Here is a 17,345-nt window from a genome sequence, read left to right on the forward strand (position 1 = left end):
TTTTTTTTGTCCTCTTCCCTCCTCCTGTCCTCTTTATTCTGCTTCGGGATGGTTTTCTTCTGGAGTAGTTGTTGCTGTAGGGTTCTGTCCGCTTCGCCGCCGCTTCCATTCTGTATCAGCACTCCGTCAGAGGGATTGCTGATGTTTTCGCAGCTAATCTGGTGGTGCAGCGGCTTAACTGGTGGTGTAGTTGAGTCGGGGGGCTGGTCTGAGTCCGATATGGAACCGCTGGGTTCACCAAAAAGTCGCGGACGCAAGCTGTAGCACAACCCCATTTTTATTTTCTATTTAATAGCAAAATGTGTCTAAATGTGTAAGAGGAGAGCGGAGTCCTTCAGTAGACGACGTGTGCTCTGATTCAACGCAGCATCATCACGCTGGAATTTAAACCGGATTGGTGAGTGAATTATACCCGCTCATTTGCTACGCTGTATGCCATTTCGCATTTTCTCTCTTAGGTCAGTGCGATTGGATTCTGTAGTCCGTGGGTCTCCTGATCGATGTGGAAGCTGCTAGCCCACCTTACCGTAAATAAACCAAAAGCTGAACCTTATAAAAGGAAAACCATCCCCCAAGAAACGTCACGTTTCTGAACACGAACAAGAGGCAGAGAGTTCAGTAGCCTATCTTCAGCATCTGAGAGGCGTTATTTTCCGGTAATGCCTGTCTATACGCATGTGGAATTCTGGAACATTAAACTCTACATTGAGACATGAATTATGCTATCATAAAAACTGCGAATTTTGACGCATTGCACACCCTTTGGAGATATGTTATAAGTGAAATTAGATAGATTTTTTTATTTTTTGACGACGGTTAAAAAAGATGTCATAATACCTGCCATTTTTTTCTGAAAACAAATGAACTAGGCCTATAGATAACAGGAGCTTCTCTTCGACCAAATGTATCCTGTATATTTTTCTATATGAAATAAATGGCGTTGTTATTTGAATCAGAAACAACATAATCTTGTTCCTGTTTAATGCAGATCTATTTATCTGCTGCATCGGATTAAACTCTACTGCATTAGATTAAAGACTTTGAGAATGGTGTTAAAGCTTGGGGTTTTGGTGAGATTGTTACTTGTTTGTTTTAATTTTCTTAGCTATGTCTCCCAGGGAAAAAAGTTGCATCCCGTAACATTCTCAGAAAGTTTTGAATATTGAAAATGGAAAGCGCTGAATTATTTCTATAAATCCATTTTTGTTCTTGTTCTGGGAGGGGATCTTTGGCAGCGTGGTGAAGGGAAAATGTGTAATGCCTTATTTTTGGAATACACGGAAAAAGTACTGGTGTTTTAGTGTTATTTTTAGATCACTGCTTTTGCCGCAATCACTTATTCCCACAGTTATGATAATCACCCCGGAGATCGCATATTTTGAAAGGTACTGGTGGTTTTTAACGACTCATCTAAAAAAAACTACTGGAACTCTGTAGTGAGAAGGAGGAAATTATTATGTAATGTGTCTTCTGGCTACATACAACCTCAGCCATATAGTTATTTTGAAGCAGTTAGGATTAGTGTTTTTGCACTTACATTTCTGGACATTATGGCACTTGGCATGCCTTGCTCCTTTTATTCGGTTAAGAGTGCTGAAGTTAGTAGGCACTAAACTCAGGGAATGGCGTGACACTGCAGTGAATAAAATGGCTTGTCTTCAGGCCAAGCAAGAGCCACTGGCGGCTCTGTTTACACTGAGCTAATTCCTGACCTAAGTCATCCCTTTCCTCTGGTTCCCTTAATGCTGTTGTTGAAGAGCAGTTTGGCCAGAAGCACATTACTGTCAGCTAATCCAAATACATACATTTTTTATCGTGCTGTACACTAATAAAAGCTATTGGATTACAGCTTGATATCAAGTGTGTTGAAACGAACAGAATGTACAACGTGGGAAGGAATAACAATGTGACAGCTTTAACAACTGATATGCACAGATAGAGAATGACTCCTATGTGAACTTCATTCAAAGGGCATGCTGATAACATTCCATTACTGGACTGTTTTTGTAATAGTCTATGAATGTTTTGAAAGTTGGTGAACTAAACTTTACAGAACATTACAAATCGTCCTGGTGAACAAATATATTGAAAACTATTGCTGTTTTTTTCCTCTTTAAAATTTTTTTTTTTTTTTTTAAAGAATACTGCCACCTGCAAAGGTTCTCTGAAGCCTTCCCGGGCATTGTGTTGAGCTCGTTACTCAGTTTTACCAGCAGTTGTGTAATACAGCTGAAGGTGGAGTTCATGAGAGCGCTCGTCCCTTGAAGAGAACAAATAAAAAGCTATCAAAGTTTATGATATCCCAGGAAGAGGTGTGCCATCCAGAATACTAAAAATAAATTAATTAGTGAAACAAATGGTTATTGTAAATGATAATGATAGTGGTTGATCTTTTTTTGATTTATGGGCCATTGGTTCCGTTTATATAAATAAATAAATAAGTAAATAAATAAATAAATAAATAAATAAATAAATAAATAAATAAATAAATAAATAAATAAATTTGATTTCAGTAGCAGCTTTTATGTTCTGATTTATGTTGATTGTTTTCTTTACGACAGTGAAATGATAAGACTCACCTGGTAAGAGTAATGAAATAGTTTTTACTCTTATGGCTCGTACTAGTAAATTAATTTGTTTCCGAGAATCATACCCAATAAAGGGATTGTGTTTCATGGAGTGACAGGTTTGGCAGAGGGAGAATATTTCAAATTTATTAGGCTACAGATCGCATAAATACGAGTGCGCATTGAATTAAGTAAAACAAGATTTTTTGACCTGAAACCAGAGTTATATTTTTATAGGTGTTGTAGCGTCCTCTTGTGGACATTATGTCCATAATGTATTACAGTAGAAGTCGCAAAGAACAATGTTAGCAATTCATTTGTTCCTTTTCTCGTGATGAGGAACATAATGGATAGGAGTGTATCCGTACGCCCATACCGTATTCGGAAATACACGTATAATACTTTGTACACATATTTTATTCTACCAGAATGGTATTCAATGTATATGCGAAAATTGGATTATCAGGGAAGCGAATGAATCAATTAAACGTGTCATATATATTGACATTTTGTCCATAATAAGACCACCACCGTCAATTGGTGCCATCATTGTGTTTGATGACAAGCTGACTAAACTCCCTGGAAATCCTATGCTCTAATGCATAATATAAAGACAAGATTTCCCAGCAAAAATATTATTGAGTGTAAGCTATTTATCTGTTCAGCGTCTTGTAGAAAGTATGGAGCTCATTACATAAACTCAGATAAGAGGTGAAAACTGGAGCGCTGTGTCGTTCTTTTAAATCTCTGCTCTCAGTTGTCCTATTAGTTTAATCATCCTCTGAAACCTTAACATTCCCTGTACTGTAAAATGCACATCAAATCTTATGATTATCTCATACTTTTTTGACAAGACATGTTTTGCCATACTTTAATTCCGGATATCTGTCAGTGTATGTGGATATAGCAAATGCATTAATTAGATAAATTAACTTATGGATTTAGTTGGAACAAAAGCCAATGTAAAAAGCGTCATCTATATGTAACAATAATTTTTGTTAAAGACAGCAAGTCTGGATGGTTGTTGGTAGATGATATATCTCCAGGAACAGGGTCGGGTAGCTCTGCTCTACACCTAAGCATAGATTTTGGGGTCACTAAAGATGGTCTAAAGGCATCCCATTAAACTTAGTAGACAAGAGGGTTGACCAATCGTGAACCAGTTATTGAGAGCAGCCAATCAGGACCTTCCTTCTCCAAGACTGCAGGTTTACACAGAAATATGCCACCCCCTCTTACAGCTTACCTTGCTGCCCTTTTACAGAGAGTCTGTTTCAAAATCTGCATTGTGCTTGCAGTCTGTAATAAACTGGATATTCAGTTAATTGACTTTTTGTTGTTAGTGTTTTTGTAGACATGCTGCACTGACCACTGCCTTCAGAACATGTCAGTGTTCACCCAGAGCACAGCACAATGTAGCATCCCTTTCTGCGCCATGCCCCCCTTCATTCACCCTGAACATTAATATGACGCACCTCACACAGATTTAGCCATTGGCTGTTTGTTTGGGATTGTGGTAATAACCAAATGGCCTCACACCATAGAACCTGATTTCATTTTCACTTTCCTCCAATGAATTTATCCAGAAAAATTTACAAAATAGGCTTAAGTGTCACTAGGGGGCGTTAGTACACCTTTTACAAGTGCCATTTTCATTTGGAAATATTTTTAAAAGTTAATATTACCCACCCCAAACTGAACTTAGTAGAAGGGCTGAGCATTCATTCTTACAATGCAGTCACATTGCAAGTATTTGTTTTTATAATGCAATCACATTTTAATTTGGGTGATTACTTGCCAGACGGTGCTTTTCAAAGACTAAAAACTCAAATATAAATTTAACAGTGAGTCAAATAACAAATATTTGCTTGAATCCAGGCCTGAACCGGCCTCAGGTTATAGAAGCTACCCTTTTCCATTTTCTAGAAAATGGAAACCAATAAATGAATAAATAAATAAATAACAATAAACAGTAAACAAAAAACAAAATAAATTTGACTTCAAACATGCACACACACACACACACACTGTCATGTTTCTGTGTTTCCGTCTCTGTCTTTCCTTGTTGGGCCGCCAGATGGCGGCACTTCTGTTTTGTATCCTGCTTGTACCCTGTTTAATTGTATTATTGTTTTCAATTGTTCAATTATTGTTTTTTGGTTGTCTCGTTTTCCCTTCCCTCTCTGTGGCCTGATTGTGCATTGTGCCCTGCTGTGTCTCGTCAGTGTCCTGTCTATTTAAGTCTTCTTATTCCCTGACTCGGGTGCTGGTTCCTTGTGTTTTTGCTTGTGTTTCCATGTGTCTTGCCTGAGCGTTTGCCCGTGTTTCCCCATGCCTGTTTTTGTCCACCTGTTTCTGCCCTGCCCGTTTGGCTTCTTTTTGGATTTTCTGTTTTTGAGTTTTTGTTATTAAAATCTGTGAATTTCCGTTTTGGAGTTCTTGGGGGTTTTTTTTACTCTGCATTTGGGTCCATTCCGTCAACAACCCGGGACACACACACACACACACACACACTGATTTTCTTGATCCCACAGTTAAGAGGAACATGCGCATTGTTGCAACCTACTTGTCGCCAGCCAAGAGTGTCCACTACTGGAAATCCTGTGCAGGAACAACTCTATTCAGTACATAGCATGGCACAATACACAGCAGAACAAAGATGGTGATATACAATATCCTCAATGCATTAATTTTTGGCCGCCTGTTAGGAAAAGTGCGGTCTCTTTATGAAATTTAATATGCATCAGGGAGCTTTCACAGAACCTGTTTGGGGGGAGGGGGGTTGGGGGCTTCATTTTACACTGCAAAAGAGGAATTCTACCAGTCATAATGTCATAGTGACCTTGGTTATAATGATTTATAAAGGTCTCTGTTCAGTTCAAAAGACTCTTGCATAGTACAGAATTGCTGCCAAAATCAACAATTATAAAATAAATTAAAAAATCAAATTTCAATTTGCTAGTTGTACAAAGCTTGGGATGTGGAAAAAAAAATTTACAAATACATCCTGCCCTTCTGGGTGAGTAGGCCTACAGCTGGTGGACACCAAGCAATATACCAAGGACCTACGATTTAGAATTATATGGTTCTATCTGCAAATAGTATTGTTTTGAGACATTAGAAAGTCCATGCTCAAAAATAGTTATTCTAGCATGTGTGCACTGCTTCTGCCTAGTTTTAAGTATTAGTGTATTTTATTTTCACATTTTCAGTTTAAAGAAGTCTAATTAAGACTTGTTATCTTGCCTGCCAGCACCAATTTTCATGGATAAAACAACCATTTTAAGTTATATTTGATGATTCAATGCAAGCAATATCCTCAATCATGAATTTTGCCATGAGTGATTTGCATCAGCAAAAAAGAGCAGTAACCTATTCAAATAATTCATACAATAGTGAAATTGTATTTTTCAATGTGTTATTCAGAGAAGCAATATCAGCATGAGTTTCACTGACAGCCTGGCCAGGGTTTAATATGTTCTGACAACCTCCATGTCTAGTGTTTGCATAACTTTTTTCATTCACATTTAGATCAGACTTGCAGATAGTTTTAAAGCTATGGGTTTTAATGTTTTATTCTGCACTTCCATATCTGTCCAATACCTATAATCTCGAATTTAACATTGTAATTTCAGTCCAGGAAATGTGAATTTTTATCCTCACTGTACTTTTCAATTAATGTCTGTCATTTATATTGATCAAAAATGATTACATAGGCACAGAAATGAGTGTCCGTCATTATAAGCAGGATAACTAATGGTGCAATACAGTTCTTCACTTACTTTCCAGAAATGTTAAACAAACGGCTCTGTTTAACCAAGGTAAGAGGATTAACATATATTATAGATGTGGAGAGGTGGTTATTGTATATTATGTTATCAGTAAAAACCAAGGGCATCTGTATCACATCCATCTCAGGACTTGAACATGTATGTTACACTATATTTTTACATTTTGTTGAACACTACAGAGAAATTCATACAGTTGTTATATAATAGTAATAAAATAAAATAAATAGCAATACCAACGAGAATTATTTTTTTGTTTCTTATTGTTGTTAATAATAATAATAATAATAATAACTATTATTATTATTATTACATTCTCTACTACTACTACTACTACTACTAATAATAATAATAACAATAATAATAATTTATTAGTATTAGTATGGTTTGTTGTAGATTGGCTGAAAACCTCGATAGGGCACAGAGGCTGTACCCTTGAACCTCCTGAACCTGCGCCAAACAATACGCAGCCTATCCAACTCCAGAGGGTAACGTGCAAAAGGTCACACATCGGCCCTAAGGCGTTTCATTAGCTTGCTGACTTAGTCAAATTGATTAAAAAAATAATTAACAAAAGAAATATGGTCTTTCACGACTTTAATGATGGATACAGAATGTGAGAGTGATGCGCATCATCCTTTCCTCACAGTTTACCTTGAAAGACTGTATGCGTATTCGTTTAAAAGAGCCTAATCAGAGCGACTGGGTTGTATTAGAATACATCCGCTATTTTTGACCAATGACAGTTCCTGCTAGAATATTAAACATTCTATAATCATTCCTAGTCGATAGGTTGTGATTGAATATGTAATCTATCTGCTCCATTTCTCGCAACGACATTGAGATCCTGTCTTACAAACAGTGTAGTTTACCCTGAGTTAACCTCAGGACCGTATTCACCTTTAGTAGCCTACGTCTGCACAATGCATGACTTCCAAATTCCGATTCACCATAATTTACGGACAATACAAACCCCACCCCTTCTCATCCGTCCACTCATGTCCTGCCCCCACACCTCCAAGGTATGGTTCGATCTCCTCTCCGCTGAAGCTGGAACTGTGCCCGCAATGGCGTGAGTCTTGATTGGTCACCGCCCTTGTCGGTCATTTTCTGCTCTCCATGCTCTGCGATATAGTTTAGCAGGTCGGTAAAATGACGTGCTAAGGGTCGTGGGATTTGTAGCTGAGCGCCACGGTAAACTCAAGTCACAGGCAGATACCCTGGACAGCGCACCTTCGGTCTCCGCTATATCTGTTTGCCATACAAGTAGGCTACCAGCGTTTGGGCTACAAAAGAAAAGAACTAACGCCGCGTACATCACCGGGGCAATTTCCCTCAATTTAATATGGTAAGGGCGGTTTCTCTTCATCGTTAGCCTGTTATTTCAGGATGTGTCAATATCTTGCTAAGCTAGGCTTAGCTGGTGATGCTATTGGTGTCATCGCATGTGCTATGTTCATTGAAAAGGATGCGGTATTAATCGGGACATGTTTGGTTTCTGCTGTGATGTTTAATTTATTAACGGATTCGTTCCTTGTAAAGCGAGACGTCATGCTGCGAATGTCTGCTGAGGGGTTTCATTTGTAAAGCCACTTTTTCGGATTTTTTTTCTCTCGTATGGAGTGATAAGACGAACAGTCTACGCATCTAAGGTAGAATTACGTGGTAAAGAATTGTACTGTATAGGCCTATTTTATATTAGAAGGGGCATGTTGCGATGCTCAGCGTCTGTCCGCACTTCAGCACATTGCTCTACAAACTTTAATACACATGCTACACAGGACTGTATACGTATACTCCAATGCCATATCACAAATATCAATTATGTTATTATGAGGTGTATCTGTTGGTTTGTTTTTAACCTGGTGGCGGATGTATACAAATAACACGAATCAGTGCAACTTAACTTCTTTCACTTCTCTGGTGTTAAGAGACGTGGTGTACATTCTTAGTTTTTCTTTCTCGTTAATTTCGATACTTCCAAATACCCTTTTCCTTTCTGCATGCATGTAGCTTCATGCATGCAGAAAGGCACGAAATTCATTTATTTGTATTTTAAGTCACCCATATGCCTACACTCCAAAAGTACCTAATTTTACCGTTAGAATCGCACAGATCCTAATGCTTGTTGAAAGGCAACCATGTGCAGACTTGAGCATTTAGTGAAATGCAAGGTTTTTTTTTTTTTTTTTTTTAACATGCTGCACCGTTGAACAGGAAAAAGTGCCACATATTCTTCTTTCTAATGAAGTGCTGGCCGTTGTTATTCCAGCATACCAAAGTGTTAGCCAAAAGGTGCCCTGCTTGCTGTCAGTCAGAAAGAAAGAAACAATAATAAGCTTTACAGAGAAACAACAAACATATTTGTGTTTTACAAATAGAGGAAATTTCAATCGGTTCAAGGTTGGTGAAACAGCATTTACAGTAGGACGTTCGCTCGCTGTATTATGAAGCTTAAAATATTTCCTTGTAATATTTTGTAATTGAGAGTGCCTGAAAAGCCTCAGAAAACAATGCCCCAGAACTCACAATTTCCTCTCTTCAAAGGGTTGAAGATTGTCTCACAGAGGTGAGCTGCTGCTAAAAAGGTTTAAAAATCTTTTCATAGCTACGAGTCTCATTGAAAATGTTTTGCAGGAATCCTGAGAATATTCCTGGCTAGGACTACTGTGTTAATCAAACTGTAACATTCTCAGTGTAGTAGTTAGGTATGAAAAGCATACTGTTTTTGTGAAAAAAGCCAACCCAGTGAAAGTTTGATTGAAAGTGAAAGCATTATGAGCTGAACTTTTGACAATGACTATGAGTAATAATCTATACATATAATCTGTATATAATTAAATATATAAATTACGTGTACGCATGTGTCTGATCATAGCACACTTCAGAAGGACACCTCCAGCATCTGCCAGGCTATTTAAGTAGACATGAAGCAAAGTGCAGTGCTGAAGGTAGCATGCAGAGAGTTCCAGTACTGTGTGTCCCTCAGCCCTGGAAACAGAACACCCAAGGGTAATACCCTGGGACATTCGGTCACCCTACCTCCTCCAGAAGAGATCCTGGACTGAAATTTCAGATCCCTGTTCCCTTGAAATCATTGCTCCAACTTTTGTTACCGTACACCATGGAGTGTCAAATCAATAGGCATTAAAGTTGGTGGAAATGGATGGAGGGAGTTGGGAGAGGAGTCATCCCAAAGGCGGCTCACTCAGCAAAGATGAGGCCCTATATTTCCCATGATTGCACAGGCGTCTTGAAAATCTTTAAACAAGTTACTGTCTTCAAAATATTAGAAATAGAAAGAGAAATAGTTCCTGTTTTATTTTTCTGTGCAGTAAAAGAACATTTTTCTGGAAAATTGTCATATTTTTAAGCTTCATTATGCATGACTCAGCTGCTCGAGGGATAGATTCTGTATCATGGTAAGTTACCTCTGAACAGAGAGGGAAAGGGGGGCTGGACACGGTCCAGAAACACAATAATGAACTGTATTATGTGGAAATGGTGCAAAGGCCAACTGAACACACAGCTGTATATGTGTAGGTGTCGTGTGCAAGTATACAGGTAAATTAGATTAAATGATTTAAGATCTATGGGTTTGCTAAAAAGTCAGAAATGCTGTCTGCTGTTATATATGGAGTGTACTAAAAATGCCCAACAAGGCTGACAAATGTGGGGTCAATTTTACAATGGAGTCCAATCATAAAATAATAATAGAATAATATTTCTCTAGGGTAGAATAGGAAATATATGGTATCACAACATTTGCCCCAGCCTTTAGAATGAGGTCATTTAAATGGCAGCATTTGAACAATATCTTGAGGGAATTTGTGCCTGGGTTTTCATTCCTAATTGCATTAATGTTAATTCCATTCATTCCATTCATTTTTAATGCCACAAAAATTTCAGTTCACATTAATCATAGCTGTTATTTTCATTTGTTCACTTTCAGGACCAACTAGAGGCCTTTGACAAAAAGTTGAATTCTTTTGTGGACTACTTATTTGGTGAAAGAGGTGAGCACTGCATATCCAATTTGGGCATAATGCTGACATCTTCCCTTTGGTTATACTGAGACAGTAGTGAGTGCTCAGTGCTTTAAACACTGTATACAGACAAGCTATTCTGCTGAGTATCTAAATTAACTTTTGGAAATGATTTATATTTTGCAAGCTTCACCCCAGGTGTGAATGCTGCAGGCTGCCTTGGATCCAGGTCATAGTATCTAATCTGATTTACTTATATAAATAATACAAATCCTCACAAGGTAAGCTCAGCTTGTGTGGGAAGGTTGCATAGGATGAAATGCAGTTGGCAAGGTTGGCAGAAAGGTCTCCTGTGATTCAGTGATTTATTGATTTTCAAAACCGTTCCTGTCACAGCGACGGTTAACAGCTCCAATTCATTCACGTCACGCACAGGCTCAGCACAGTCTCCAGCAATTTCCTTGGATACCGAAATCTTGCCAATCTTGCCTAGACACTCACCAGATTGATACTGCACCTGTTCTGGAATACAAAGGAAATACTGATCAGTCGCGACAAGTCTGTCATAGTATCACTCAACACAGCCCTGTGCAAGGTGACTGAGACACAGCTAAGTAGACTGGTTGAATTAAGAAGCAGCGTTTTTAAAAAACCAAAACTGCTCCATTCTGAGCACTCCAGTTGCCAAATTCAGTTGGCAGTACACGAATGCTGCCCTCTTTTCAGGTTCAAAATGCAAACAACTTGTGTACAGCAAAGATGTCAAGAGAAAAAAAAAATCCAATGTTTAGTATTCAGCATGTAATTTATGTGCCCAATCAACAATGAAACTGAATGATTACTAATTACTGTACATTATTCCTCCCCCCCCCCATTTCACAGACTCCAGAGTGAGGGGATGGCTCTTGTTGGATTCATGTCTACCCACACTATCCTTGACCGTAGTCTACCTCCTTATAGTATACCTTGGACCAATATACATGAAGAACAGGCCAGCATATTCATTGAAAAAACTATTACTTGTATACAACTTTGCTGTGACTATGCTATCTCTCTACATGCTCATTGAGGTAAGGACCAAAAGCACCATGGTAAAAAAACTGTGAATATTGCCTCGTGAATATTGTGCAATGCTTCTTAACTGTGTTACTGAAATCCTTTCTATCTCAGGCAAGCCCCTGCTAGTATCCTTGATGGAGTGTGCCAGTCCGTGTGCTAGTGCTTTTGATTGTTAAGCTCCAGTAGCTGGGGCCTTTTGAATCAGATTAAATCTGTGAGCATTGGCATGCCTCATATTTTATCCAAGCCCTGGATGGACTGCTGGAAGACAGATATGGCATTCAGAATGGTTCATTGGATTACACGGACCCAGGGACAGTATTAGGCTTAGCATCCTGAATTGCAGATGACATTTACCTAGGCTTTTCTTTATGTGTTTCAGGGTTTGCTTTTCACATTGCCATTTTGCTTTTAGCAGAGAGCTTAAATGTATTATCAAGTTCCAATTCAGTTTAGATGTGAAATAATAGTATTACAGTTAAATGCTGGATTTTAAAAACGACGGTCCTCCAGGCACTTTGTAAATACGCACGTATGATCACTGTTAACGCTGGAATGAAATGGCACGGTACCTTAGTTTTGTTACCGGCAAGCATGGAGAAGGAGCTGCTCCTTCCAGTAATGCTATCTGCTCCTCCTCACGTGCATGAGCCAGAGTGAATTTTTGAAAAGGCCAGACTGAGATGCCGAAGGGGGAAGGCAGGCTCGCAGCCATGAGGCAAGAGTCACACTGCGTACGTGCTCTCCGGGGGGGCAGGGCACCCTGCTGTCTCGCTCTCCTTCTCTCTCTCTCTGTTGTAATGACCTCTGGGATTTGTCCGCTTGACCTTCTCGTATGACTGCTTACCTCTTTAGACGGCTTTTATTTTTGAACAAAGGGAAACGAAAAAGAAAATGGTTGACTGTGGAACTGTCTCTTAAGGCAAATAGTATACTGTATTTAATGCGTAGAAATTCAGTAATAAAACCAAATATACATTTCAGAAACATGAAATAAACAGGCACTGATGTCCACTCACATCTTATAGCAAATAATGTAAGTATTGAGAATAAATTCATTTGTAGAGCAAACACCCTTCGTTCAGATGAAACAAAAACCACACGTATCAACAGTCTGAATCTGAATGCATCTTCAGAATGCGTGAATTGAGTCGCTCTTGTCTGTGCTCTTCGGGAATTTCAGGAAGTTCTGGCTCTTGATTGCATCATCAATCAGTGGTGTCAGACCTAGGTCATGTTCATGTTGATGTACACAGTTTTTAGATGATAATCAAATCATGCTTTTTTCTATTTTTTTTTAACCCAGTTTTGCCCTGAGGAAAAATACTATTATAGATTTATGTATTGTTATCTGAAGTCAGGGACCCCAGTTACCTGTGTTATTGAATCAGGAGGCAGCTTGAGCTGTGATGAATGGGCCTGAGTGCAAACTGGCTCACGTTCCTGCCTTAAGTCTGCCTTTCGCACCCTGGCCCAAGTGAATGTGAAAAGACAGAATGTGGTTGGTTTAGTTGATCTCAACTTGTCCGCTCGGTGAATAGGATTCTTGCTACATCGGGCCAGGCTGTGCCCCTGTGGTGAAGTCCCAGATGGCAACGCCGGTTCCAGATAACCAGCAGAGATATTCCAAGCTTCCGCCCCCTGGTGGCCCATCCCCGCTCTGCTGAGCCAGAGATCTGTAGGTCCCTAGAGGCCTAATTAACCCATAGATGATGAACGCTGTAAATCACAATCGATTCCAACAGTACCGTCAAAAAGACGGTTAGACTTGTGTGAACTCTCCGTCGTTGCAGAGCGTCTGTTCACTCACGTAATACCTCTTATTGTGGCACCTCAGAACCTCTTTCACTATCTGTTCCCTAACAGCAGTGTTGCATCACAGCTATCAGCCATTTTCTTCCCCCTTTGACCCTGGCATCTTTCCTATCTGACATTTATTTTCAGGAATGTGATGCTTAGAAACATGTTATAGACTTTAAGTTACTGAGGTTGTCAAAATCAGCTTTGGTTTGTAACTAAAGACTAAATATAAGCCCTGTCCCATCTCTTAACACTGCATCTGCTTTTGACTAGAATATTTGAGGCTGAATTGGTTGGTAGAATGTGTGCTGGAGGTGCTGTATATTTTAAAGAACAGCTGATGTTTAAACCCATGTATCCAAAATAAGAGGTCATGCATGTTACATAAAACAAGATCCCAGGATCGTGTTGGAGTGGCTCTGTATAATTGTCTAGTTGTGATTTAGCATTTTAACTAGAGTGTAAATTCTCTACACATTATTACTGATTATTTCAGAGCTATCTACCCACCTACTGAACTGGGCCATTATAAAAGACTAGTATACTGCACCCACAGACAAAATTTCAGTTTCTGGCTGAAAGGTAAAACTGCTTATTTCCTGGAGAGCATTAAGACTGAACACGAAGACCCAGAATTGGAATCGTGTCAATAATCTCCTTCTAGTACTAGGACACAGAGACAGCAATTGACCTCCAAATGGAGGGGTGTACAGCATTTAATGATTGCTTAAATGCAATTATTCTGATGAGAGCAGTCACATATCCCTCCTTATCACAAATTATGCAGTTGAAACCTCATCTGTCCCAATCCTATTACAGCTGCTCTCAATATCATAGCACCGCCCTCCCCCGCTGCAACAGAAAAGTATGTTTCCCTCCGAGTCTGACTGTCTGGGGGACTGGGAGTGAGGGAGGGTGGGAGGGATGGGTCCGAGGGAGCGTTTCGTGACTTTTTACAATGGCGTTCTGTTTCAGCTGATAGCTGCCGCCTGGGTAGGGGGTTACCGGCTGCAGTGTCAGAATCTCGACAGCGCGGGAGACGCCGACATCAGGGTGAGCCCACCCACCGACTCGTGTTCTAATCCCCTCATCCCCTTTCTCCTAACGAGACTAGCGATGAGCTGACCCCTAACAGCCGTCTCCACGCACGCTTGTTTATGGGTATTACCTGTATAATCAACCTGTTTCTGTGCAATGCTTAAATAATGTATGGTATGCAACCATTTTTAAAGGAAGTTAAACGTAGCCTCGTCGAAAAAAACTCTGTGGCCAGTTGTTATGTGTTCCAACATGATAGAAACTTCAAGGCTTTGCAAAGCCAAACACGTTTTCTCGATTGTCTGTGGTGTGGAAATGGAGGTAAATGGAGGGCACTTCCTGTTCCAGAACTTGGGAGAGTGCTAGAGGGCCCACCTTTGCTGGGAAAGAGGGGTAGGTATGTTGATGCATCGAAAGCTATGCTCATGTGCTTGGACTACCTACAGTTATGCCGACATTACTCGAATGTTATTATTAAGCGTATGTATTTAACATGAATGGCATCTATCACAAGTGAGGATGGTGTTAAAAATACCATTATGGCATTTTTAAAATGAGCCTGACCACCAGCATGGCACATTCCAATTTCATGGCTGCCTCTCATCTTTGCATTTGTGCTCCTCTCCACAGCTTGAAAAAAGTGCATCTCAGATCTTCACCTCAGTGTTGTAAATCAGCCAACAGTTATTAAATGCCCTCACTGTGAAAGAACAGAAAACAAAGCCGTGTTGTTCTGAGAGATGTCTGCATCCATTTTAACAGATTGCCAAAGTACTGTGGTGGTACTACTTCTCCAAGCTCATTGAGTTCCTGGACACGATATTCTTCGTTCTGAGGAAGAAGAACAATCAGATTTCGTTCTTGCACGTTTACCACCACGCCTCCATGTTCAACATCTGGTGGTGCGTGCTCAACTGGATACCGTGTGGGCAGAGTAAGTCTGAGCCTACCAACAAAGTCAACCTCATGTTCAGTGCAATTCTGAGTTATCACACAAGAACAGAAAAGGAAATACAAATAGCGCCATTACTGCCAGTGTCCCGACAGGGAAGCTTGGTTTCCCTCTACATTGTGATCCTAAAACCTCATAGACCCTGTTCTGTTCTGTCTTTACATGTCATGTTGGACAAGTTGACGAAGGACTCAACAGTAAACTCACCTGGTCCTACTGTATTTATGTAAAGGCCACAACAAGATTGTATCCTCTAAATTTTAGTGGAAGGAGAAGATTCACAATTCAGTATGTTATTTTTTTATTTTGCAGTGAAGAGCCTCTCATGTACGTTCCCTGTTTATTCTGTCAAAAGGTTTCTTTGGACCAACCCTGAACAGTTTCATCCATGTGTTAATGTACTCCTACTATGGACTGTCCACCATTCCATCCATGCACAGATACCTATGGTGGAAGAGATATCTTACACAGGCCCAGCTGGTGAGTTGAATGTTTTTCAGTTGGTTAACAGGTGATTATGAGTGGCCGTCTTACAGTGGCATCCCATTTTTTTTGGCAGATCCAGTTTGTGCTGACCATCACACACACCCTCAGTGCAGCGGTCAAACCCTGTGGGTTTCCTATTGGTTGTCTTCTGTTCCAGTCCTCCTACATGACCACGCTGGTCATCCTCTTTGTTAATTTTTACGTACAGGTAAGGAGAGCAGCCAATGAAAATGCTACAGTTTCAATGAGGTGGTTTGGCTTAAATCAACTTTCCATTCAAAATTTACACAGAATTAGTTCAAGTCACATAACATTTCCCAAACCAGTACTACAGGCAGTATTATCCTACTTCTCGTTTTGGGTCCTTATATGTGAAAGATGATAATGATTATATTAATCTAATGAATGACTAAATTATAAATAATAATTTGAAATGAAAATGTATTTGATTTCAGACGTACAGGAAACGACAAAAAGGGGAAGAAGAAAAAGTGCCCATTGGTCTAAATGATGTCAAAAAGGGTCATTCCAATGGCTATTCCAGTTCAATTAATGGATCCAAACAAAAAAGTCAGTAGTTTTGGGTAGTGACGGGAAAGATTAACCATCTAGAAGGGTATCCAAATCTAAAGATGCTCTGAAATAATGCTACAGCTGAAACAGGGATAATTTACTGTATGTTGCATTTTGTATAGAACACTTTGTTCTTAATTTTTTATCAAGTGTTTTTATTTTGTTTCCTTAAAGCTTTATAATGAAATGGTGCCCAGTACTGTATGTATCAAGACGCGGCATTCATTGGCTTTTCGGTGAAAGTGTCTGAAAACGTGGGTCTCAAGTTGTGCAATTTCCTTTCATTACTGATATCACTGTGCAGAGAAGGACGTTTACCATCAAGGACACATACAGAAAGTGAATATTTTTATTCATAAACAGTATTGAATGGTATGCAATGTACCGTTTTCACAATGGATTTTATTTTCTAATATTTTCTTGATGTATGCCACCTTCAATTATTGAATTACACAAAACATTATTCTAAATTAAACAAATGATGCCTTAGAAACACAGAACCATCTACCTGATGAATCACAATCATTTCAATGTGTCTGAATGTCTTAGTTCGCTGGGGCAACCATGCAAGCTGTAGTACATTTAACAAAAGTATTTTAGAAAATTATATTTTAAAAATGTTCTTACAATTTTCTTAGACTTTATAAGTGGTCAATTAAAGCAAATGTTATTGATCAATGTGTGTTTGAAGATGGATAACAATGTCAGGAAAAATAAAGTCATTAAAGACAAGATTTGCCTGTGACCATGACTTGAATGACACACATTGCCAGTAACCTTTTCACCCATGTCTATATATTTTTGCATAACCATAAGCACTATTGTCCTTCTTAAACAATTACCATTTTATCTGCTGTTGCATCTGAAAACCATGTTTAAAATAAGCACTGTTTTCTTCACTGTGTCCCTTACTGTTTTAAGGACCTTTTGATTTCCGATGAAGATGTAATCTCATACTGTAACAAAAACCTGAACCAAGTCTCAGACATAAACATTGAGCAGTAGTGAGAGCCAAACTCAAGCAGTCCCTGTCAGACCAGGAGTAGTAAATAATGACATGCATCACAAAAACATTACTGCAAGCTATACTGTATAC

General features: G+C 39.2%; 2 protein-coding genes across 4 annotated transcripts in view; one reads left to right on the forward strand and one right to left on the reverse strand.

Annotated features, from left to right (window-relative positions):
• The window catches only part of gnal (guanine nucleotide binding protein (G protein), alpha activating activity polypeptide, olfactory type), a 56,349-nt gene extending 56,074 nt beyond the window's left edge, over window positions 1-275 (reverse strand). The window contains 1 exon segment of the mRNA XM_064331191.1: window positions 2-275. Coding sequence (XP_064187261.1) covers window positions 2-275 — 274 coding nt within the window.
• elovl2 (ELOVL fatty acid elongase 2) lies at window positions 258-16,983 on the forward strand. Of its 3 annotated transcripts, none has more exons than XM_064331195.1 (8): window positions 258-397; window positions 10,308-10,371; window positions 11,224-11,411; window positions 14,176-14,253; window positions 15,001-15,172; window positions 15,546-15,670; window positions 15,750-15,884; window positions 16,132-16,983. In XM_064331195.1, exons 3-8 carry the CDS (start codon window positions 11,322-11,324, stop codon window positions 16,252-16,254), a joined length of 723 nt encoding a protein of 240 aa, XP_064187265.1. In that variant the 5' UTR covers window positions 258-397; window positions 10,308-10,371; window positions 11,224-11,321; the 3' UTR covers window positions 16,255-16,983. The 3 variants fall into 3 exon arrangements, with proteins under 3 accessions (XP_064187265.1, XP_064187264.1, XP_064187266.1); XM_064331194.1 differs by lacking the exon at window positions 258-397 and adding an exon at window positions 7,461-7,703; XM_064331196.1 differs by lacking the exons at window positions 258-397; window positions 10,308-10,371 and adding an exon at window positions 12,056-12,134 and having other exon boundaries at window positions 11,283-11,411.
• Window positions 16,984-17,345: the final 362 nt, after the last annotated feature.

This window comes from Anguilla rostrata, chromosome 4 (genome assembly GCF_018555375.3).
Source record: "Anguilla rostrata isolate EN2019 chromosome 4, ASM1855537v3, whole genome shotgun sequence".
Taxonomy (NCBI): Eukaryota; Metazoa; Chordata; class Actinopteri; order Anguilliformes; family Anguillidae; genus Anguilla; species Anguilla rostrata.

Coding starts and splice junctions, on each gene's coding strand:
- elovl2 (XM_064331194.1), top strand. Junction 15,173..15,545: donor CTGGATACCGTGTGGGCAGA/GTAAGTCTGAGC, acceptor TTCTGTCAAAAG/GTTTCTTTGGACCAACCCTG. Junction 15,885..16,131: donor TTGTTAATTTTTACGTACAG/GTAAGGAGAGCA, acceptor ATTTGATTTCAG/ACGTACAGGAAACGACAAAA.